Raw genomic sequence first — 23,684 nt, forward strand, 5'->3', positions numbered from 1 at the left:
GAGCCCGGCACGTGGCACCCAGGAGGGTGCTGGCACCCCCAAAACCCTCCCCGCGGCTGGGGGAACACGGTTACCCGCGGAGCCCCCGGTGCCACCGGGCTGGGCTGGCCCCGGCGGTGCGACCCAGATATGCCACCGGCTCTGCTCTGGCACCGCATCGCCGCAGCCCCCGCGGCAGCCGGAGCGGGGCCAGGCTGGGACGGGGATGCCAGGCACGTGCCACAGCGGGCACCCGCCGTGGGCAGCGTGGGGACAGCAGGGGCTGGGCAGGGGGACTTTGTGGGGTCCGGCCGCGCCAGGGGCTGTGCCATCCACAGTCCTTCCCGGTGCAGGGGGGGATGCGGTGCTGGAGCCACGCTGGTGGGCACAGGGGACGGTGTCATGAGGGGTGACAGGGGTATCTGGGTGTCCTCAGTTCAGGGGACAGTGCTCTGCGGGGTGACTGGGGGTCCCCAGTGCTGTGCTGGGTGACACAGGAGCCCGGGTGTCCCCAGGGGACGGTACCCCTCATTGTGACAGCGCTGTGCCCGGGTCTCCCCGCTGCAGGGGACAGTGCCACGCTCAGGTGTCCCCAGTGCAGGTGACAGGGCTGTGCAAGGTGACAGGGCTGCCAGTGCCGTGTCTGGGGGTCCCCGGCGCAGGGGACAGTGTCGTGCCAGGTGACAGAGTGCTGCACCCGAGTGTCCGCAGTGCAGGGGACAGTACAGCGCCCGGGGGTCCCCGGCGCACGGACGAGACGAGACGAGGGGTTACCGGCGCCCCCCGTGCCGGTGCCAGTGCGGGTCTCCGCCGCCCGTCAGGCGGCCCCGGGGCGGGGGTCCCCGCCGAGCCCGGGCTCCCCGGAGGCGGCGCGGGGCCGGGGCCGCCGGCGGAAAGTGTGTCACTGGGGCACGAGGCTGTCCCCGGGAATCACATGGGGGAGGCGGCGGCGCCGCGTGCGGCCCAGTGCGCAGCCGCGGCCGGTGCGGGGGGCGGCGGGGCGGGCGGCGGGCGAACAACAGCCCGCACCGGGCGGCGGCGCGGCACGGCTCGGCTCGGCTCGGCTCCGCTCCCTGCGCTCCGGGAGGCTCACGGGGCCCGGACAGGATGGCGGCCCCCGAGGCCGGCAGCACAGGTCAGTGCCCCGCCGGAGCCCCCCACCCCCGGGACCACCGTGCGGGCACCGGCAGCGGCAGCGCTCCCCGCAGCACCGGAGCGGATCGGGGGGCAGCGCCCCGGGACCGCGGCGAGGGGCTGCGCGCTGAGAACGCGAGTTGGAGGGGTCCGGATACCGGGACCGGGGGGTCCCGCACGCCCGACCGGGCAGGATGCGCGCCGGGACCGCGTCCCGAAACGGGGCTCCGTCCTACCAGGACCGAGGGGTCCTGCAGAGCGGGGTAAGGCTCGGACAGAGGGGCCAGGGTGTCCCTGGGAGGAGGGTAGGGAGGGAGTCGTGCCCGCACCGGGAGTCTTGCACACCGGGGCGATCTGGACACCGGCACCGGGGCGCTGCGGTGGCCGGGGCAGGAGGGATAGAGAGCGGCACCAGGAGTCCCGACCGCCGCGGCGCGCTGGACGCGGGGCTAGGAAGAGTGAGAACCGGGATCGGTGTCCCGAAGTGTCCCGGGCGGTCCCGGAGAGCGGGATCGGGTGTTCTTGAATCCCCGGTCGCGCTGGTACGCGGGGGTACGAAGGGTGAGAACCGGCACTGATGTGACCCGGGCAGCGGCACCGGAGAGGAGTGAGGCCGTTCTGGGGCAGCGGGGCCCGGAGCGTCCCGGGAAGGGGGAGCGGACGGGAGCGCGCGGGGATCGCTGAGTCCTGGACAGCGGGACCGGGGTGTCCCTGTGAGCGGCACGGCGGGGACCGGGCAGCCCGCGGGCGGCCGAGGCGGTGCCACGCGTGTCGAGGCTCCCCGCGCACCGGGGAAGGGACGGGGACGGGGGGGGACCGGAGGCGGTGCCCCCCCGTATCCCCCCCGCACGTGTCCCCCTCCCCGCCGCTGCCACGTGCGGAGTTTGTTTTCCCCGCAGCCCCGCCCCGCCCCCTCCCATTGGCCGCCGCATGACATCACCGGTGACGTCACGCGCGGGCCCCGGGACGCCGCCGTTCATTGGGGGGGGGTCCTGTCTCCGGGGCAACGAGAGGAGGCGGGGCGGGGCGTCGGGCCAATGAGGGAGAGGGGGCGGGGCAAAGCGTGAAGGGGCGGGGCCGGGGCGGGCCACGTGCGGGCGGAGCACGTGGGGCGGCGGCGTGAGGCCGCCTGAGCGCGGGGGGGGCGGCGGCGGGGCGGCTGTTTGGGGGGGTGTTCCCGGTGCTTTGGGGTCAGGAAGGGTCTTCCCGTTCTGGGGCAATCCCTGCAGGGGGATCCCCGCACCTCAAAGACGCGGGACGCCCCATTCGGGGCTTTGGGAGTGGAGTTCCCCTCATTATTTTGGTGTCTGCGCAGCTGGAGGTCCCCAGAATCAGCTGTCGCGGGGGTGGGACCTACTGTCCCCAATTCAGTGACCCCCTTTGGAGGTGGCTCAGTGAGGGGGGGTGGTGACAAGCTGGCTCCTGCGCGTGGCATCTGTGCCAGCGGCACCGTGTGCGGCGGGAGACACATGGCCCCGGTGATCCCGTGTGTCCCCGACATCGCTGTCCACGTGTCCCAGCCCGGAGTCGTGTCCTGGTGCTGCTGTCCCTGCCCCGTGAGTGGGGTGACAACGATTGTGACTTCAGCCAGGGGCCATGCATGTGCCCCCCACATACTGCTCCCCACTTTTGGGGGTCCCCACACAACTCCTCAGCCCTGCAGGGAAGACACATCCCCCCAGATGAGTGGGCTGTGCTGGGATCGTCAGACACCATGCGGGGCTGCACTGGGAGCACCCCAATGCTACGGGGGGCTGAACTGAGAGCACCTCAGTGCAATGGAGGGCTGAATTGGTAGCACCCCAATATCACAGGGGGCTGCACTGGGAGCACCCCAGTGCCATGGAGGACTGCACTGGGAGCACCCCAGTGCCACGCAGGGCTTGCACCGTGTGGCTGTAGCAGGAGCTGTGGGGTGGGAGCCCGGCTGTGCCGCGGGCACGGAGCCAGGGACGGCAGGAGTAACTCCTTTGACCTCCTGATTTCACCTCTCCCGAGGGTTCCCAACCCACATTCCTCCTGCAGGCAATTCCGGGGTGCCCTGCCCGTGTCCCCAGCCGGCACGCACCCGGATAAACCCGGCTGTCCCCGTCCCACGTGGGGCCGGCGCCCGTGGCGCCCGCTGGGTGCGGTGCCTGACTCAGGGTGGGCGGCACACGTGCAGCGCTGCGGGATCCCCGTGGCTCCGGGATGCATCCGGGATCCTTCCCTGGGGATCCCACCCCACCTGGGGCTGCCAAGCCCCTCCAGGGGCTTTTCCGTGCCTGGGCTGTGGGAGGCTGAGCCTGGTGTAGCTCTGTACATGAGTGGTCCAGTGGGATGCCCGTGGATCTGGGATGCATCTGGGATCCTTCCCTGTGGATCCCACCCCACCTGGGGCTGCAGTCCCCCTCGTGGGGGTGTCCCCTGTTTCGTGGGGGAGGAGGCTGAGCCTGGGACATCTCAGTATATATGTCTGTGGATTCGGGGTGATTCCCTGGGGATCTCGCCCCTCCCAGGGCTGTGATCCCGCTCACAGTGTGGGGAGGCTGAGCCTGGCACAGCTCGGTGCATGTGTGGCCCCACGGGATGCCCATGGATCCAGGTTGCCGATGGATCTGGGCTGCTTCCCTAGGGATTCCCCCACCCTGCCGGGGTTCCCCCCTCCGTGGCTGGGGAAGGTTGACCCTGGCGCAGCTCAGTGCATGAGTGGCCCCTGCTCTCCACAGGTGGGGTGATCAGCTACGTGGGCTCCAACGGCGCCTCTCCCACCCGCACCAGCCCCGTCTCCCTCTGCAGCGACAGCTCCAACAGCAGCTCCCAGTCGGGCTCCCAGCCCTTCCCCACGTACTTTCCCCCGTCGCCCACCGGCTCCCTCCAGGATTCCCGCGCCTATGGTGGGGGCTCGCTGCCCCCCCATGAGGATGGCTCCCCTTCCTCCTCCTCCTCCTCGTCCTCCACCTCCTCCTCGTCCTCCTCGTACGGGTCCTCAGTGAACTTCCCCGGGGTGCAGCCGGTCCCCGCGGACGAGCGGCGCCGCAGTTCGCCCAGCAAAGCCGGCAGCACCGTCACCAGTGAGTGGGGCCCACGGGGGGCTGTGGGTGGTCCCCCCACCCTGCCGAGGGCACCGCAGGGCCCCGCTGACCGCCGTGCCCCCACAGAGCTCAACGGGATGGTGCTGCTCTGCAAAGTCTGCGGGGACGTCGCCTCCGGCTTCCACTACGGTGTCCACGCCTGCGAGGGCTGCAAGGTACTGGGATGGGGGCCAGAGATGGGGCACTGGCCTCTGTCACTTTGGGGGAACCCCAGTGACACCCCTTGCCCTGCAGGGCTTTTTCCGCCGCAGCATCCAGCAGAACATCCAGTACAAGAAGTGCCTCAAGAATGAGAACTGCTCCATCGTCCGCATCAATCGCAACCGCTGCCAGCAGTGCCGCTTCAAGAAGTGCCTGCTGGTCGGCATGTCCCGCGACGGTGAGCTCGGGGGGCCGTTCCGGGAGGGGGCATTCCCCGTGCCCAGGCTGTGTCCCCCCTCCTGGGATGCAACCCCTGTGCCCAGGGCTGTACATCCCCTCTAGAGTCAGGACCCCCTGGCTGTGCCGGGTGCCCTGCCTGTCTCACGGGATGGGTCGCCCCCAGGGCTGGGGGATCCCGCTGTACGTCCGTCCCTTCCCGGGATGGAACCCCCACGCTCAGGGCTCCCCGCCCCCTCCCGGGATGGGTCCCGCGGTGTCCACGTCTGTGTGTCCCCTTCAGGACCGTGTCCCTCCATGCTCAGGGCAGCGTGTCCCCTCGGAGCTGCGGGCAGGGACGCAGCCCCACTCCCGGCAGCCGCATAGCACAGATCTGGGGGGATCGCCGTGCCCGCCGCCGCCGGTGCCCCCCTAACGCCGCTGTCCCCCCCACAGCCGTGCGCTTCGGGCGCATCCCCAAGCGGGAGAAGCAGCGGATGCTGGCGGAGATGCAGAGCGCCATGGGCGGCATGGCCAGCGCCCCACCGCCGATGCCGGGCCCCGCAGAGGGTCCCGCCGCGGGCGGGGGTCGCGCCCCGCCCCCCGGGCCGCCGCCGCTCGCCCCCCCCGCCTGCTTCTCGCAGTTCCCGCAGCAGCTGACACCGCCCCGCTCGCCCAGCCCCGGGGGGGCCACCGAGGATGTCATCGCGCAGGTGGCCAAGGCCCACAAGGAGATCTTCATCTACGCCCACGACAAGCTGGGACCCCCGCCCGCCTGCGACAGCGGCCTCCTGCGCTGGGACGCGCCCCCCGCCTGGGCCCCCGCGCCCCCCGAGCCCCCGCTCTGCCCCGCCGCCTACCCCGAGCCCCCGGCCCCGCGGGGGTGCCCCTGGCCCCGCGGTCCCAAGGACGTCCTGCCGGTGAGCGCCGGGGGCTCCCGCTCCCCCCGGGGTGTTTTTAGCCGCTTACTGTACTAATGGCCCCCCTGCCCCGTGGCGGTGGGGCCGGGGGAGCCCCCGGTGCCCGCTGACCCCCCGTCGCCCGCAGGCGTGTCCAATGAACAGCCACGTGCCCGGGCGCAGCGGGCGCTCCGTGCAGGAGATCTGGGAGGATTTCTCCCTCAGCTTCACCCCCGCCGTCCGCGAGGTCGTGGAGTTCGCCAAGCACATTCCCGGCTTCCAGGCGCTCTCGCAGCATGACCAGGTCACCCTGCTCAAGGCTGGCACCTTTGAGGTACGTCCTGGGATGGCACAGGCTCGATGGAGGGCTTGGTGCCCAAAAGACTGACATAATCCCCATGGCACAGCACGATGCTCAGGGGAGTGGTCCCAAAGCATGGGCACAGTGGCCCAGAACATGCCACCGCATGAAGCCCTGTGACATGGCATAGTGCCCCACATTTGGGAGCCACGGACTGGAGCATGGCACTGCCACAGTGACCATGGTATTGCCTGGTGGCCCATGGCACTGCAGTGTCCCACATGTGGGAGCCATGATATGGAGCATGATGCATGGCATGGCAGGGCATCCCACATTTTGGAGTCATGGACTAGCACGAAGCCCCCATGGGATTGCCCAGTGTCCCATGGCAGTGCCACACATACAGGAGTTCTGGCATGAAGCACAGCGACCATGGCATGGCACTGGAGCCCCACAGCACTGCAGTGCCCCACGCTTGGGAGCCGTGGCAGGGAGAACGGTGCCCTCGGTGCCCCCATCCTGCCCCAGTGCCCCATCCCAGTGCCCCACACGCTGCCCACCCCCACAGGTGCTGATGGTTCGCTTCGCGTCGCTGTTCGACGTGAAGGAGCAGACGGTGACGTTCATGAGCCGCACGCGGTACGGGCTGGAGGAGCTCTGGGCCATGGGCATGGGGGACCTGCTCGGGGCCATGTTTGACTTCAGCGAGAAGCTCAGCGCCCTCGAGCTCAGCGACGAGGAGCTGGGGCTCTTCACCGCCGTCGTCCTTGTCTCGGCAGGTGGGCACAGGGGCTCAGTGGGTTTCGGGGAGACACTGAGGGGTTTGGGGCTGGGATTGGGCATGTTTGGGAGAAGATCAGGTGGGGCTGGGATGATGGGGTTTGGGGAGTGTTCAGGGCATTCATGGGTGGGATTGGGGGATTTGAGGGAAGAATCAGGGGTTTCAGGTGGGGGATTTGTGGGTTCGGGCTGGGACTGAGGTCATGCTGAAAGAGGGTCAGGGGTTCAGGAGCAAAATCACGGGGATTGGGAGTATGACCAAGGGATTTGGAGGAATTGTGCCTGGGATCAGGGTTCTCAGAGTGGAGTTGGAGGGATTCAGTGGGGATTCAGGGTTTGGGAGTGGGTGGGATGGGGATCAGGGCTGGGATCAGGGTGGGATTGGGGTGATGTGGGGGCAGATACTGGGGGGTGATCAGGAGGTTTTGGGGGTAGAACTGGGGTGTCCCCTCTCCGCCCCTGACACCCTGTCCCCTCAGACCGCTCGGGCATGGAGGACACGGCGTCGGTGGAGCAGCTGCAGGAGACGCTGCTCAGGGCCCTGCGCGCCCTCGTGCTGAAGACGCGCCCGGCAGAGACCTCGCGCTTCACCAAACTGCTGCTGAAGCTGCCGGACCTGCGCACCCTCAACAACCTCCACTCCGAGAAGCTGCTCTCCTTCCGCATCGACGCCCAGTAGTGCCCCATGGACCCCCAGGACCCCCCGCACACCCCTGTACATACACCACAGCGGGGGGGGCACGCAGACCACCCCCCGGGGCAGCACCGACCCCACGGCGCCCACCGGACTCACAGGGATTCACCCCAAGGTGGGCGCCGGGATGCTGGGACCCCCCACCCCAAACGGTGTGCCGGACCCACGGCTCCGCTGGCAGCGCCAGGGGGTGCCCTCACCCTGACCCCCCATTCCAGCGGCCGGGGTGGGACGCAGAGGGTGGATCCAGCTGGGGGGCGGGTTTGGGGTGGGGGGGTGGGGTTTGGTTGTTTGGTTTTTTTCATCATATATTTATTACATAAATATATAGTAAAATAGACCAGCAACAATTACCATAAAAATATCTTTCTTTAAAATCCTGACCAAAACACAAAAGGGTTTAAAATCGCACGTCACAGACTGTGATTGTCACAGGGGCTCCGCGGCCCCCCCGGCCCGCGCCCCTACATTCAGCGACGCCAGCCATGGCCCCCCCGCCACCGCCCCTGCATAGTGGGGGACCCCGGTGGGCGCGCCGGGCCGTGCCGGGCCATGCCAGACCGTGCCGAGCCCCGTGCCAGGCCGCGTGCCGGCCAGGCTCGACGCCCGTGGGCAGGGGCAGCTCCAGGAGCCATGAGGTATGTGCTTGGGGGGGGTGGGGTGTGGGGAGGGGGACACGGGGCAGGGACGGCCCGGGGAGGTGGTGGAGGGGTGGGGGGCACCGGTGTGGCCCCCCAGGACCGACGCTGGGTGCTGGACGTGCGATGGCGACGCGAGACAGAGACGTGGGGGTGGCCCGGGGGGCGCGGGGGGAGTGCAGGGAGTGGGGGGCGTGCGGGGGGCAGTGGGGGGGGGCTGAGCTGAGCCCCCCACCCTGGGACAAGCTGCCCCAGGGCACCGTTTGTGGGGGCCCGACCTGGCTTGGTGGGGTCACGGTGGCTGATTAAGACACGTCCCGCGATGGCACCGCCGTGTCACGACGGGAGCACACGGGGTGTGCGCGGGAACACACGGGCAGCGCGTGGCTACGGCCCCGGCACCGCTCCGGCACGCGTGGGCACGGCACCGGCATTGCACCAACATGAATTGCCATGGCACCGACATGGCACGGCCACGGCACTGTCATGGCACCAACACACACGGCCATGGCACCACCATTGCACCAACATGCATTGCCATGGCACTGACACGGCACGGCCACAGCGCCGGCACAACACCGGCACTCATGGCCACAGCACCAGCACGGGTTCTGCACCAACACACATGGCCATGGCACAAACATGGCATGGCCACGGCACAGTCATGGCCCTGGCATCACGAGGGGCATCTCCTGGGTGCCACAGCCCCGGCCCGAGGGCACATTTGAGGCTGGTGCTGCTGGGGGTGGGGGGTGAACCCCCAAACCCTGTGCCCCCCCCAGCGCGGGTGTTGGTGTTCAGCTCCAACTGCACCACCCGCAGCCGGAGCCATCGGGACCCTCCAGTGCCAGGACCCCCCAGGCCGGGCACCCGGGTGGGGGTTTAAGACATTTTGCACCAAGGTCAAATCCAGCACTGGTACTTGGGGGTGGGGGCATGTACCCCCCCCCCAGGGCACCCCGGGGTGCCATGGCCCCGCTGTGCCCCCCGACCCGGCTGCAGGGGGTCTGGTGGGGCCCCTCGACATGTCCCTCCATGGTGGGGGGGCTCTGGGGTGTTGGGGGGACCCCAGCCTGGCCCCCTGTGCCCAGGGTGGGGGGGACGTGTCTGGTGTTGGGATTTTCTGCTTTTAAACGACCCGTAAAAAGATTTTTTTTTAATTACAAAAATTATATATTTTATATATATTTATATATATATATATATATATATTAGCTTAGGTGGGCCCGGCCTGCCTTGCCGGCCCCCCCGGCCCGCGCCCCCCTCGGCCTCCGCCTGAGGTAAGAAAAAATTCACAAACCTAAATCTGGGGGGGCAAAAAGGTGATAAAACCATTCCCAGGTGCCCCATCGCAGCTGTGCCCTCCCAAACCCCCCATGGGACCCCCCTGCCGGCCCCCCCCCAGCCCAGCCCCCCAGGAGCACTTGGGGGGTGGGTGGGGGGTGCAGCCCCCCCGAAGTGCTGCTGCCAGGGGGCTGGGGCAGTAGTGCAGTGGGGGGTCCTGGGGGGGCACCCGCTGCCCCCCCCGGCGCCTCCAGGGCCTTTGCAACTCCTGACGGACACGACAAAACCCACGAGGACGAGGGAAAACCAACAAAAAAAGGACAACGGAAAAGTTGGGGGGGTTGGGGGGGTGGCCCCCCCCGGCGTCCTGCAGCGCCCACCGTCCGCGGCGCTTGGCACAAAATTGTCTCCTTTCAGCCCAAAAAAGACAGAGAACCCCTAAAACCCCGAATCTGGCCCCGAATTTGGGGATAAGGGTGGGGCACTGGGGGGTCACCCCAGCCGGGGCAGACCCAGTGGGCTGGGGGGGTCCACCAGCCCTGCACCCCGATGGGCTGGGGGGCCCCTGCTGCTGCTGCGCCCCCTGTGCCCCCTGCCCTGCTATGAGGGGGTCCTGGCCCCCACCTCACTATGGGGGGGTCCTGGCCCTCACCCCAGTATGGGGGATGGGGGTCCTGGCCCCTTGCCCTGCTTTTGGGGGGGTCGTGGCCCTCACCCCACTATGGGGATGAGGATCCCAGCCCCTGCCCTGCTATGGGGAGGGGTCCTGGCCCCCACCCCTAGTCCCCCAAAATTGCTGCCCGGCCAAAAGTGCATGTGGCCACGGCCCCCCTGGCCGGGGCAGCCTCTCCCTGTGCAGCCCAGAGCCCCCTGCTCTCCTCCCCTGCTCTTCCTCCTCCTCCTCCTCCTCCTCCTTCCAAAGTGCAGTTAGTTTAATATTTTAGCCTCTCAGGGAGGGAAATAAATGCTTAAAAAATAATAATCTACGAAGAGAAGGACAATAAAGGGAACTCTCGACCGTCGGGGCCCTTCCCTGTGCAAACAAACAAAATTCGTCAAGTCCTGGGGCGGGGGGTGCAGCGGCCGTGGGGGGCACAGCGGGACCCCCGCCCTGGGCACAGCATCCCCTTGTCCTTACAGGGGGACGAGAAAGATTTGGGGGGGGCCAGAGCAGGGTTGGGGGGGGCCCGGGGTGGGGGGTGTCAGCCCTACACCTCCTGGTCCTCGAAGACCTCGAGGAAGAGGGGTGGGAAGAGCTCGGTGGGACACTCCACCTTCATGTGCAGGAAGCGGCTGGCGTGGCAGGCGCCGATCATCCGCAGATCCGTCACCTTCATCAGCAGCTTGGGCCAGAAGTGGGGAATGTTGTGTTTGCGGTAGTTGATGTAGTGCTCGAAGGCCAGCAGGTACGTCTCCTGGCACTTCTCGATCTTCTCCACGCAGATCAGCCCCGTCCGGTCTGCGGGAAGCAGCGAATCACCACGGGATCATCGTGGAGTCACAGCGTGGTTGGGTTGGGAGGGACCTTAAAGCTCAGCCAGTCCCACCCCCTGCCGTGGGCAGGGACACCTTCCACCAGCCCAGGGTTCTCCAAGCCCTTTCCAGCCTGGACTTGGACACTTCCAGGGATGGGGCAACCACAGCTTCTCTGGGCAACCTGTGCCAGGGCCTGCCCACCCTCACAGGGAAGAATTTCTTCCCAATATCCCATCTAAAACTCCCCAAGATCCTGCAGACTCTGGGCATTAGGGTGCTTACCCAACGCATCCCCAAATGCTGGGGGCTCTGGGCACAGCAATGACCACCCAAGATCCACCCACGACAGACTCTGGGCATGGGGGTACCCACCAAATACACCCTGAAAATGCTGGGGAGCTCTGGCATCAGGATGCTCACCTAACACACCCCCAGCACACTGAGGACTCTGGACATGGGGTGCCCACCCAGCACATCCCCAGGACAGACGGGGCATCGGGGTGCCCACCCAACACACCCACTGATTCCCCGGGTGCCGGAGTGCCCACCCCACTCCCCGCCCACCCCGTTCCCACAGACATGGGTACCTGAGGACATGAGCAGCACAGCCTGGAGCAGGGCCACCTCGGTGTCATCCAGGTTGAAGGCAGAGAGGGACTTGCCCAGGTCGAAGATGGCATCGGAGACGACGCCGAGGCCGCCGTTCTTGAGCTGCTCCCGCTTCACGGCCATCTCCCCGCTGAGCGTCAGCGTCTCGCTCTCGGGGTCGTAGCGCACGGCCGCCCGCAGCGACATGATCTCCATGCAGCACCCCTTGAGCAGGATGATCTGGTCCTCGCAAGGCAGCTGGGGGGGCATTTGGGGGGTTTGGTGTGACCCAGGCCTGGATAGTCCGCCCCAGCCACCCCCAGACCACCTGGTCCCCCCGTTACCTCCGAAAACATGGGCAGTTTTTTGGCAAAGTCGACCACGCGGGTGATGGCCGGGGTGATGATTTTTGTAAACTCGCTGAACGCCTCCAGGTCAACTTTGTCCCCGTCGGGCATGGAGGCCATGGGGGACTGGCCGATGTCCTCAGGCTGTGGGGGACACAGTGACATTGGGGTGTTGGGTGAATGAGTGTGCCGCAGGACCCCTGTGGGGTGTCAGGGGTGTCCCCATAAAGACCCCCCTAACGGACAGGGACACGGGGGGCTGTGGTGTCACTGTGTCCCCTCCTGAGACGCCCATGGTGGATGGTGGCACATGGGAGTGCAGTGTGACCATGTGTCCCCTCCAAGACCCCCACGGCAGCACTGGGGGCTGCAGCGTGATTGGGACCACCATGATGGACAGAGGTGTTGCAAGGAGTGGTGTGACCATTTTCCCCCCTCTGGGGGTGCAGTGTGATCCTGTCCCTCAGGACCCCTGTGTCACCAGGGAACACACATGGCAGGACTGGGTGCAGCAGCCAGGAGAGGGAGCTACACGACAGGGACAAGGCTGGTGACATGCCGGGGCCAGGGCCACCCACGGGCACAGCTGTCCCCTTCGGTCACTGCTCACCCCTGAACCCTTTGGGGGTGACCAGCTGAAGGACACCAAGTGACATCCCAACCCCCCAACCCTGCCTGCCCAAGGACACCAGGGACATCCCAAACCCTGGCACTGCCAGTGCTGCTGACACGTGTGTGCTGAGCATGTGGGTGCTCAGGGAAACCCGGCTGGGGGGTCGGGGCGGTGCCGAGGGACCCCCACGGCAGCCCCTCACCAGGAATTTCCGCTTCTGCTTCCAGTGGCTGCCCTGGGCGTTGGTGCTGCGATGGGCTTCCGTCACCACGTGGATCAGCTCCCACTCCTCGGCGCTGGGGTTGGGGCGATGCTGCAGTGACTTGATCATCTCCTCCTTCCGCCGCCGCTCCCGGTTCTCCTCAATCAGCTTCCGCTTCGCTACCCGCTTGGAGTCGTCCAGCACCACTGCCAGGACCCCCGGATCAGCCAGCACCCCTCGTACACCCGTCCCAGGACTGTGGCACAGCACCCCGTGGGACACCCCAGCCTGCTCCCGGGGGTCTCCGGGCACCCCAACCCACCCCACGGCACCAGGACCCCAATCCATGCCCAGGCAGCCCCCCCCTCAGCCGGGATGCCCCCATTCAGCTGGGACTCTCCATCCACACATCCCACCCCACTGATGATCACGGTGCCCTGTGTGACACCTGGGCCTGGGCCTGTGGCTGCTCTGGGTACCCCAGTGTACCCCACGGTGCCAGGACCTCCACCCGCTCCTCCAGCCGAGCCCCCCATGCCCCCTCACTCACAGTCCATGGCCATGCCCACGGAGATGCACTTCTTGAAGCGGCAGAGCTGGCACTGGTTGCGGGTGATCTTGTCGATGACGCAGCACCCATCGTACTTGCAGGAGTAGGTGGGGTGCAGGTTCTTCTGGATGGTCCGACGGAAAAAAACCCTGGGGGGGCGCAGGGGTGACCTGGTGAGCGCTGCTGAGCCCCCCCCCGAGCCCCCTGAGCCCCCCGAGCACCCGCCCCAGCTCACCTTGCAGCCCTCGCAGGTGATGCAGCGATAGTGGTAGCCGGTGGCCTTGTCCCCGCACACCACACACTGTTCATCTTTGTCCAGGTAACTAGGGATGTACCCTGTGGAGACCCCCGGGGCAGGGACCCCTGAGTCAGGGACCCCAGTGGGAGGGACCCCCAGGGTGGTCTGTAACAGGGACTCCCAAGTCAGGGACCCCTGAAGCACCCTGTATCAGGGACCCCCAAATCAGGGATTGCCTGGGCACCCCAGGCCAGAGATCCCCCCTACAATCTGCATCAGGGACACCCCAGCACACCCTTTGCCAGGGACACTCAGTGTGCCCCCCGTCCTGGTGCCTCAGTTCCCCTCCATCAGCACCCACCTGCTGCTGCCCCTCACCCTGGCATGGGAAGGGTTAAAGCTGGGGGGTGTCAGGAGGTGGGGGTGTCTGAGCCCCCCGCACCAATAAAGCCCCCATTATCCCACTCTCCCGCTGGGGACCGGCAGCGGGGGGGTCCCTGTCCCCCTGCCACACAAAGACCCACTGTCCCCACTATTGTCCAGGGTCCCCTCGCCTGGCAGCCTGGGGACAGCCCCCCAGCATGGCCTGCACAGGGAAACTGAGGCAGGAGCACCCACAATGAACAGGGGGGTCCCCAGCAGGGGGGGGACCCACCCTTGTGCTCTGGGGTGCAGGATGTGGGGGTCCCCGGGGGGTGCAAAGAACGAGGGCGGATGAACCCCTGGTTCCCCCTGCACAGAGCACCCACAATCCGGGGGAATGTCCCCAGCACCTCAGGGCTGCTGCACCCCCCTGAAACCCCCCAAACCCAAGAGTGGGGACTCCCCGACCGGCCCTGGCACTCTGAAGGTGCTGGATTTGGGGGTCCCCCGGTGTCCCCTCCCTTCTGGAGCAGGGCGGGTGGAAGGATGGGCGGGATCCCAATGCCAGGTCCCCCTGGCCCCCCCAGCCCCGTCCCACCCATCGGGTCCTGCCGGCGCCGGCCGCTCCCCGCTGGGGAATGGGGCAGGGCGGGGGGCAGCGCCCGCGGGGCCCCCCTTATCACCCACCCCAGGGCGCTGCCGCCCCGCAGGCACCGCCCCGCCCCGGGGGCGCCGAGGGGGACACGGGGACCCCAGGGGACCCTGCGGGGATAGGGGTGGTGGTGGGCACAGGAGAGTGGGGTGTCCAGGGCACCCCGGAAAGGGCAGGCGGTTTCTGGTGTGACCCCAGGGGACAAGGGATGTCCGTGGCACTCTGGGGGACCCAACTGAGACTTGGGGTGTCTGTGTGTCCCTGCGGTGTCTGACAAGGACAGAGGGGACTTGTGGTGCTCCCCAGCGTCAAGGCGTGTCCACGGGTCCCCAGCAAAGAGTTGGGGACCCCAAGGTGCCCCCCCAGGGACACGGGGTGGCCGTGGGATGCAGGTGGGACACGGGGAGCTGCAGGTACCCAGCAAGGACATGGGGTGCTCGTGACCCCCAGGGGTGCCTGGGGGTGCCCGGGGGTCCCCGTACCTGACATGCTGCTCTTCACCAAACATTGGCTGCTCTTTCTTTTGCGCTTCCCATCCAGCCACCTGTGGGGGGAAAGGGACAGGCTGGGATGGTGGCCATGGCCCCCCACTGCCCCCCAAAACTCGCAACACCCCCCAAGGCCCCCCACAGCCTCCTGAAACCCCTCCAGACCCCCTTGGCCGCTGGGAGGTGGGGGCATCCCCCGCCCGCGTGTCCCACTGGGGTGATTTCACAGGTGGGGTGCGGGGGCGGGGGGCGCTGGGGACCCTCCTGGGGACACGCAGACCCCCAGGGGGGGCTGGCACTGGGATTGGGAGGCTGGCACAGGGACTGGGGGGGCGAGAGGAAGGGAAAGGGTGGCGGGTGGGGGAGGGGAAGGAAAGGGTGGGGGGTGGGGGAGGGGCGGGGAAGGGGTGGGGGAGGGGCGGGTGGGGGAGGGGCTCATTCACAGTCAAAGACAAAATGTCCTTTTGGCTGAGCGGGGAAGTGACGTCATCGGGGGCTCAACCAATGGCGGGCGCCGGGGGTCCGCGCGCGCCCGTCCCCACGGGGGGTCCGGGGGGGGTCCGAGTGCCAGCCCAAGGTGACCTCGGGATGGACCCCCCCGGGGACCCGAAACAGCCCCGGGAGGGGCGGCGGGGAGAGCCACCGGCGGGGGACACCGGGGCACGAGTGGGGACACGTGGACATGGGGACAAACCGGGCAAGGGGACACGGGGACACCCGGGCAGGGACACAGCTGGGGGCAAGAGGGGCGCAGGGGGACACCCGGGACACGGGCACATGTGGGGATCGCCAGGGCATGGGGACATGTGGGGCACAGGGGTGCGAGGGGACACCCGGGTGTGGGAATGCACAGGACACGTGGACACCCAGGGACAGACGTGCGTGGGGACACGAAGTGGGCAGGGATGCAGAGGGCACGGGGGCACACAGGGCATGGAGCCATCCACGACCACGCAGGGACACATGGGGACACAAGGAACACCCAGGGCACAGGGGCACACAGGGCATGGACACACACACCACCACACAGGGATGTGTGGTGACATAAGGCACGGGGACACAAGGGACACAGTGGGCACAGGGCCACAGAGGACATCCAGGGCACAGACACATACATGACCATGCAGGGACACATCGGGACACCAGGGCACAGGGACACCAGGGCACAGGGACACAGTGGACACTGGACATGGGGACACTGAACCCAGGGACACACCAAGCACAGGGGTGCAGTGGGCACGGGGACACCTGGGACACTCATGGCACTGGGACACCCCGGGCATGGCCAGGTGCAGCCCCCACAGGGGTGCAGGGGACACGCCAGGCACGGTGCCACACGTGCCACACGGCCACTCACCGGGTGTCCTCTGGCTCCGACAGCGGGTCCAGGGTGCTGGGCTTCTGTTCCATTCACCGCAATTCCATCAAGGAGTGCTCAGCACCGACCGGGGGGGCTCCGGCGCCACGCGGGGCCACGGCGGGGGGGCCACGGCGGGGCCACGGCGGGGGCTACGCCACGCTCCCCATGGTGCCTCAGTGCCCAGCACCGCGCAGCATCCCGGGCACGACCCTGCGGGACAGGGGGGCAGCACCCACCCCCAGGGCATCAGCGGGCGGCAATGGGGGGTTCCAGGAGGGTCGGGGAGGGGGGGCAGAGCTGGGGGACACAGAATGGACCCCTGGGGAGGGGATGCAGCTGTGGGAGAACCCCCGAATGGACCCTTGGGGAGGGGGTGCAGCTGTGGGGGACCCCCAGGAGCTGCTGCCGCCGGGGAGGGCTGGGGGAGTGTCCAAGAACGTGCAAGGACACCGAGGGCTGGGCGAGGGACCTGCAGGAACACCTGGAGGGAGCGACGTGCAGGGTGTGTGCGACAGCCCCGGGGCTGGGCCCGGAGGGCACAGCGGGCTGGGAACCTGCACAGGGTTGGGAATGTGCACGGGTGTGCAAGGTGTGAGAGCAGTAAGGGTGTGCAAGAGTGTGCAGGGCCGTGTGAGAGTGTGCACAGGTGTGGGTGGGAGTGCAGGGTGTGCAAGAGCATGCACAGGTGTGCAGGGCAGGTGGGAGTGCACAGGTGTGTGAGTGCACAGAGGGGTATGAGAGTGGGGATGGGTGTGCAAGGCCGTGAGAGCACCAAGGGCATGCAGGAGCTTGCAGGGTTGTGCAGGAGTGTGCACAGGTGTGCAAGGCTGGGTGGAAGCATGCAGGGTGTGTGAGTGTGCACAGGACAGGTGTGAGTGTGCACAGGTGTGCAGGGCTGGGGGCCTGCAGGGAAGCACAAACACACACAGGGTGGCTGTGGGTGCTGAGTTCACCTGCAGGGCAGGGCTTGGGGTCCCCCCAAACGGTAGGAAGAGCCTGTTGGGGGGGCGACACAGGGCAGCCCCCTCTGCCAGGGGAGCCCCCCGAACTCTGCACTTGGGCCAGGCTGAACCCTGTCAGATTCACCACATGTGTGTGGACAACCCTAAATCTGGGGGTGAGGGGAGACGTAGTGGGGGTGACTTACAGAGTAAGGGGTGCTGGGGGTCCAGGCAATCCCTCCTCTGTGAGCACTCCTGTGGCAAAGATACGAGGGGGGGGTGTGTCAGGGCATGGGCAGCACCGGGGGGCACCCACCACCCCCCTGCGACCCTCTGTGATGGGGAAACTGAGACACGACCGCGGCAGAACCCGCTGCCCCTCGTGGCCCCCCATTCCACATCCCCACGGATACCCAGCGCCCACCAACGCCCACCCACCACCCACCACCATTCACCCAGCACCCACCAACACCCACCCAGCGCCCCAGTGGAACCCCCCCGTGACCTCCCGGTGACCCCGCTGGCACGGGGGGCGCGGGGGGCCCCCAGCCCGCGCCGGGGGCCGGGGGGGCCGCGGTGGGCGCCGTGCCCAGCCCCGGGCTCCTCCGCTCCGCTCCGCGCGGGGACAGCAGAAAGTAGGTCACGTTTGTCTTGGCCGCCGCAGAAATTCCTCCGGCGGATTTAAAACGCAGCGGACGGAGCTGGGGCCCCCCCGACACCCCCAGGCCACGGGGTGCCCTGGCCGGCCCCCCACCCGGCCAGGGACATCCCCGGGCAGCAGCGATGGGGGGCGAGGGATGCGGCCCCCGAGGGTGCACAGGACACCCCGCGCCGCTGCGTCACACGAGGGGTCACACGGGGGATCCCCCAGCCCCTCTGAGCGGGGGGCGTCACCCGCACCAACCCCCGCGGGGCCACTGAGGCACCGCAGCGCGCCCAGCACCTCGAGGGGCACCTCCCGTTTGGGGGGCTCCTGGCGGGCTGGGTGCCCCTCACCGCCCCCCAGGCCACGTTTGGGGCCGGCGGTACCTATAGAGCCGGGGGCTGCAGCAAATGTTTGTTCCATATGGGAAAGGAGCGCGGAGAACTTCCAAGTATAGGCACTGGCAGGGAGCCAGGGCTGCGCGGCCCCCGCCGGGCACGGCCCCCCCGCCGCCCCCTCGCCGGGACCCCGCACGGGCACAGCCCCGACACGCTCGGTGCGGGTGAGGGGCTGCGGGGGCGGCCACACAGCGGGGAAACCGCTGTGCGGTGGGACATGGGTGTCCCCAAAACCGGTGAGGTGGGTGGGCTCAGCCATCCCTGCCTCAGTTTCCCCACCAGGGTGGCCTGGTGGGCGCAGACCCCAGTGAGAGGGGCTCGGTGGTGGCAGCAAACGCCCCAGCGAGACCCCAGCAGCCCCTGCCACCCCCAGAATCAGCGGCACCCCCGGGGTCACCCCGTGCCGCCCGCGGTGTCGCTCCAGGAACTGTCACTCGAGGAATCCTGGGCGCACTGGGGCGGCCCAGACAGACAGACAGGCAGACAGACACGGGAGGCGGCTCTACTCCTCCTCCTCTTCCTCCTCCTCGAGCAGGACACGTGTGATGAGCGCAGCCAGGTCTCAGCCCACCCTGCGCCGCCGGCACCCACCCTGCACGTCCCACCTGCAGGCCCAGGGGCTGGGTGGGAGGGGGTGGCAGCCCCCGCACCCCCCGGCCCAGCCCCACGCCCAGGGGAGCGTTTCTGCTGAGTCGGGCGGTTGCAGGCGGCGGAAAACAACCCGGGGGCAAAGTCCGGGGCTGGGCCTGCAGCGGGAGCCACTGCACCCCACCGGGGGCACCCAGCACCCTGGCCCTATGGACCCCACCCCTGGGGACCCCTGGAATGGGGACCTCAGCCCACCACAGACACCACTCTGCGAAGGCACCAACTGCCTCTGTGCAGCTGGATGCAGGTGCTGGAAACAGGGGCCGCCCCCCGGGGCCACTGTCACGTCCCTGCCCCCCCGGGCCAGATGGGCTCCGGGGGTCCCGGCCCCCCCCACCCAGCTGCCAGCCGGGTCAGGGAGGTGAGGGCCTAAGCGCTTTAGCCACGGTGCCAATTAGTGTGATTAGCACGAGCTGGGGGCAGGGCGCCATGGGCAGACCCGCAGCCACCGGCCAGCGATGTCCGGCCACACCAGCAGTGCCACCGCGGGCACTGCGGTGTCACGGTGGGCACCAGGGCAGTGGCACGGTGGGCACTGGGGCAACATCAGCATGGGCACCAGGGTGGCACAGCTCTGCCCATGCCCGAGGATCCCTGGCTGCACTATCTGGCAGGACAGTGCCGTGGGAGCGTGGCCAGGCACCAGGCACCTGCCATGGCACGGCTGGCAGCACCCGGCACGCACCAGTGCCCGTGTGTGTGGTTGTGCCAGGTGCCACGCGCGTGTCTGTGCCGTGTGCCCACCCCACACCTGTGTCAGTGCAGGGCACACCATCCCTGCAGCCACGCGGTGCCCGGTGCTGTGGGCACGTGTGGCAGTGGGGACAGTGTGCCGGGCCGTGCTGTGTCGTGCCGTGCCGGGAGGCTGCAGGAATCCCAGGCATGCGCAGCAGCTGGGCAGCCTGAGCGAGGGGGATGCCACGGGCCTGACATCAGGGCAGCCCATCCTGTGCCACAGGGGCCTTGCATGGTGCCCCCTCCCCAGGCACACGGGATCTGGGTCGTGCTGTGGGACAGGATGGCTGAGCCGGGTCCGTGCTGTCCCCGCGCCTCGGTGGCTCAGGGAAGCCACCACGAGCGTGAGGGCTGGTGGCTGCAGGGACAGTGACCTGCTCTGATGCTCAGGGGGCACCCATGGAGTGGCCTCGTGTCTCCGATGGCGCCTGTGACCGACGGGTCCTTCATCAGCACTGTGGGGACCTGCACCATGACCCCCACCCAGCCCTGCAGCCCCACGAACCCCTCAGGACACCTGATAATGTCCTGTCTAACCCAGGTCACGCCAGCCACTCCTTCCTGCGGTGTCCGAGTGTCCGGCTGTGCCTGTTTCCCCCCCCCACCTCAGCTCCCCCATCCCACTGGAGCTGCCTGGCAAAGGAAGAGCTACGGTGCCACATCTCCGGCATCCCGCTCCCTGTGCCACCACACAGGACAAGGCCCATCCCTGTGTCACCGCGTCTCCAGGTCACAGAGGTCACCCAGCAGGGACCCCTGGGCTCCCGGTGAGTGCCAAGTGTGCCCGGTGTGGGCTGCGGGAGCTGAGCCCCGCGGGGTGCCCCCGGCCCCGGGAGGTGCGCTGGGACACCGCGAGCTATTCTCAGCCCTTGGCACGGGATGGGACGTTTCTAAATCGGGGGCTCCAATTCACGTGCACCAGGACGGGGCGGGGGGGCCTCTGGGTCCCCTCCCCAGGGGGGCCCGCTTGAAGGGGAGAGGTGGCCACAAGGAGGTGCCCGGGGTGGGCACCTACGTGGGGACACTGGAACGGGCATCGGGACGTGGGAATGGGGACACAACACCAAAACCACTCAGGGATGCCTGACTCCCCCAAGAGGGTAACGCGGGGGACAGTCCAAAGTGTTCCCCCAGCCACTCGACCCTGTCCGAGGGTCCGCAGCGCCGGGGACACCCCAAAAGGCACCACCCTGGGGGGGGCCCAGCCCTGCTGCGCCCCCCGCCAGCATCCAGGCTGAGCGAGGCCCTGGGCGCGCAGCCCGCGCCTGCCTTCGCCTTCACCACATCCCCCCGCTCCTCCTCCTCCTCACTCCCCCCAGCCCGGAGGGGGACCCAGGCGTCCGGCCCCGCCTCCGCGCACCGGCGGCTGCGCGGGGTCCGGCAGGGCCGGGGGGCCGCGGGATGGGACCCCCGGGGCGGCCCCGCCGCTGCTCAATCTCCGCTGCCCCGGGAATGCGTGCGCGGAGCGGAGCAGGGGCGGCGGGGGTCCCGCTTCCTGCAGCCACCGCCCCCTGGGAAGGGTCGGGGGTGCGCCCGCAGCCCCCCTTGCTGCGCGGGGTGCGGGACCACCGGGGCGCACGACCTGGGCTCCCCCTCCCGCACCCCGCGAAGGTCACGGCCGCGGGCGGGTGCGGGGTGTCGGGGGGACCCCCACGCGAGGACCCCCCGCCTCCTGCCCCGCACCACGGGGGGGGCACACGCAGCCGCACGACACCGCCGGGGGGTGGGGGTGCCGCGCCGCGCCCCCACCCTGCGCCAAGACCCCCGGGCGGGGGAGACCCCCCAAACCGGTTCCACCGGGGCTTGCCCGCGCCCCACAGCGGCCCCAGCCCCCCCCGCACCCGGCGGGGCCGCGGGGGTCCCCGGTGCCACCGGGGGTCAGGCGGGGTGAGGCGCAGCTCGGCCTCCCGGTGCCGCTCCCGGTGCCGGTGCCGGTGTCAGTCCCCGGCGGGGCGGTCACGGCGGCTCCGCGGCTGAAGGTCGCGATCCCGGGGTGACCTTGGCCGTGGCGCCCGCCCGCCCCTGCCTCAGTTTCCCCGCATCGCACGGGGGGCACGCGCCGGAGCGCGGCCGGGACCGCATCCCGCGCCCCGACGGCGACACCGGGAGCGGGGGCAGGATCCGCCCCCCGCGGGGCTGGGGCGCGGGACACCCCGCGGGACCGCGGGGCGCCGTGGGGACGGGAGCCCCCGCCACGCCCCGCGCCCCGCTCAGGACCAAGCCCCGGGTGCGGGACTGGAGCCCCCTCCGCCCCGCCGCACCGGGGACGCCCCCCCGCTGCCCCCGCCCCAACCGGGAGCGGCCGAACCGCCCCCCCCCGGCCCCCCCGCGATCCGCTCCCGGCGCAGAAAAAATAATTAAAAAAAATTTTAAAAATTCAAAAATAAAAAGGCAGCATTCCTACCGCCCTGCGGGGAGGCTGAGGGGGGGCGGCCACGGGACCCCCCAAAGCCCCCATGGACACCCCACGGCGCAGTCACGGCCCGGCCGTACACGGTGTCCCCCCCCCGCCGCGACAGGGCCACGGCCTGCCCACGGCCCGGCCCCGCGACCTGCCCACGGCGCGGCCCCGCGCCCATCCCCGCACGGCCACGCCGCGGCCCGGACCCCGCCACGCCGCCACGCCACGGCCACGGGGGGGCCGCGGGGCCGGGGGGCCACGGCCGGGGGGGCGGCTGCGCCCGTGGCGTGGCGGGGCGGGCGGGGGGCAGCGCCGTGCCCCGCATGCAGCAGCAGCGTCGGCGGGTGCGGAGGGCGGTGGGGGGGGGCGCGGTGCCCCCCCCCGCCCCCACGGGGCAACGCGGCCCCCCCGCCCCACGCCAAACGCCCGGATTTTCCAAGGAAAAATCTTTCCCCGTGTTTTTCCCTCGCGGTTCGCGGGCCCCGAGCCCCCCGCGGGTGCGGAGCCCCCCGCCCCGACCACCGCACCCCCCCCATTGCACGCACCGAGCTGCGCCCGTGCCCGGCCGGGGGGGCCCGGGAGGGGGGCGCGGGTAAACAAGCGGGGGGCGGCGGGGCCGTGGCGGGAGCGGCGGGGCCGCTCGGGCCGTACCTGCGGGCGGCGGCGGCGCTGCGGACGCGGTGCGGGGCGCGGAGCGGGGCGCGGAGCGGCGGTGCGGGGCGCGGAGCGGAGCGGGGCGCAGCGGCGGCGGCGGCAGACGAACGGCGCTGGCTCCTCCCTCCCCCGGCCCCGCCGCCCGCCCGCTCCGCTCCGCCGCGGCCGCAGCCCCCTCCGCCGGCCGCAGCCGCTCCCTGCACCCGCCGCGCCCGGCCCCGCGTGGGCACCCACGGGCAGCGCCGGGGACACCCGGACGGGTGGCACTCCCGGAGTGGGGCACGCGGGGCGGGGACGGTGCCCGTGGCCGGGTGCGTGGTGTGAGCGGTGCCCGCGGGGATGTGGTGACAGTGACAACGGGGACGGGGGATGGGAAGCGCTGGGTGGGGGGCTGTGCACAGCGGGGGATGGGCATGGTGCCCGCGGGGGATGGGGTGGCACCCACCGGGAGCTGGGGACGATGCCCACAGGGCCTCGGGGATGGTGCCCGTGGTGGGGTGAAGCTGCAGCCCGCAGGAGTTTGGGACAGTGCCCACGGCGATGTGGTGACAGTGACAGCGAGGACGGGGGATGGTGACCACAGGGTGGGGGGCTGTGCCCAAGGGGGGCCGGTGCCCATGGAGGCCCAGGATGATGCCCGTGGCGGGGTGGGGATGGCGCCTACAGGGACTGGCGACAGCACCCATGGGAATGCTGTGACAGTGACAACGGAGTGCGCACGGGGGATGGGGCAGCACCAACAGCGAGTTGGGGGCAGCATCCACGGGGATGCTGTGACAGTGACAATGGGGACTGGGGACGCTGCCCGCAGGGTTTGGGGACAGCACCCGAGGGACCTGGGGATGTGCCCACGGCGGGTGGCAGTGGGCTGAAGATGATGCTCATGGGGAGCTGGGACGGTGCCCACGGGGGTGGTGACGGTGCCCACGGGGCGGGGGGCAGCTCCGCACCCCGGGGTGCCCAGCCCGGCCCCAAGGGATGGCACACATCGGATACAGGGGTCCCACCGCGCCCCGCGCCTCCCCGGGCAGAATGCGGCCCCGCGGGACACCGCCCGTCGGGGGGCCCTGCCCCTGCGCCCCCCGGGGGATGTGGAGCGCCGGTGGGGCCGCGGGGCCGGACCCCGCTGTGGGGGCGCGGCCGGATCCACCGGGGGGGCCCGGGAGGCGGTGTGCACGGGGGGCGCGGGAGGCTCATGGGAGGGGGCGCTGGGGGTCCCCCCACGGAGCCCCCCGACCCGCACGGCC

General features: G+C 69.6%; 3 protein-coding genes across 4 annotated transcripts; 2 read left to right on the forward strand and 1 right to left on the reverse strand.

Annotated features, from left to right (window-relative positions):
* Nucleotides 1–969: 969 nt before the first annotated feature.
* NR1D1 (nuclear receptor subfamily 1 group D member 1) lies at nt 970–7,480 on the forward strand. Its single transcript, XM_071577280.1, has 8 exons — nt 970–1,114; nt 3,822–4,166; nt 4,254–4,342; nt 4,422–4,566; nt 5,001–5,464; nt 5,592–5,777; nt 6,313–6,523; nt 7,004–7,480. The coding sequence occupies exons 1-8, from the start codon at nt 1,087–1,089 to the stop codon at nt 7,201–7,203; spliced, it is 1,668 nt and encodes a 555-aa protein (XP_071433381.1). The 5' UTR covers nt 970–1,086; the 3' UTR covers nt 7,204–7,480.
* Nucleotides 7,481–7,521: 41 nt separating this feature from the next.
* On the reverse strand, nt 7,522–22,569 carry THRA (thyroid hormone receptor alpha). Of its 2 annotated transcripts, XM_071577282.1 has the most exons (10): nt 22,435–22,569; nt 17,165–17,213; nt 16,015–16,227; nt 14,652–14,713; nt 13,138–13,252; nt 12,917–13,065; nt 12,367–12,572; nt 11,549–11,695; nt 11,204–11,462; nt 7,522–10,599 (listed from the first exon to the last, which is right to left on the reverse strand). In XM_071577282.1, the coding sequence occupies exons 3-10, from the start codon at nt 16,065–16,067 to the stop codon at nt 10,349–10,351; spliced, it is 1,242 nt and encodes a 413-aa protein (XP_071433383.1). In that variant the 5' UTR covers nt 16,068–16,227; nt 17,165–17,213; nt 22,435–22,569; the 3' UTR covers nt 7,522–10,348. The 2 variants fall into 2 exon arrangements, with proteins under 2 accessions (XP_071433383.1, XP_071433382.1); XM_071577281.1 differs by lacking the exons at nt 16,015–16,227; nt 17,165–17,213; nt 22,435–22,569 and having other exon boundaries at nt 13,152–13,252; nt 14,652–14,708.
* Nucleotides 18,545–22,761, forward strand: LOC139682968 (collagen, type I, alpha 1a-like). Its single transcript, XM_071577684.1, has 4 exons — nt 18,545–19,008; nt 20,340–20,425; nt 20,480–21,269; nt 21,324–22,761. The coding sequence occupies exons 1-4, from the start codon at nt 18,545–18,547 to the stop codon at nt 22,759–22,761; spliced, it is 2,778 nt and encodes a 925-aa protein (XP_071433785.1).
* Nucleotides 22,762–23,684: the final 923 nt, after the last annotated feature.

Source organism: Pithys albifrons, chromosome 25, assembly GCF_047495875.1.
Source record: "Pithys albifrons albifrons isolate INPA30051 chromosome 25, PitAlb_v1, whole genome shotgun sequence".
NCBI classification, from domain to species: domain Eukaryota; kingdom Metazoa; phylum Chordata; class Aves; order Passeriformes; family Thamnophilidae; genus Pithys; species Pithys albifrons.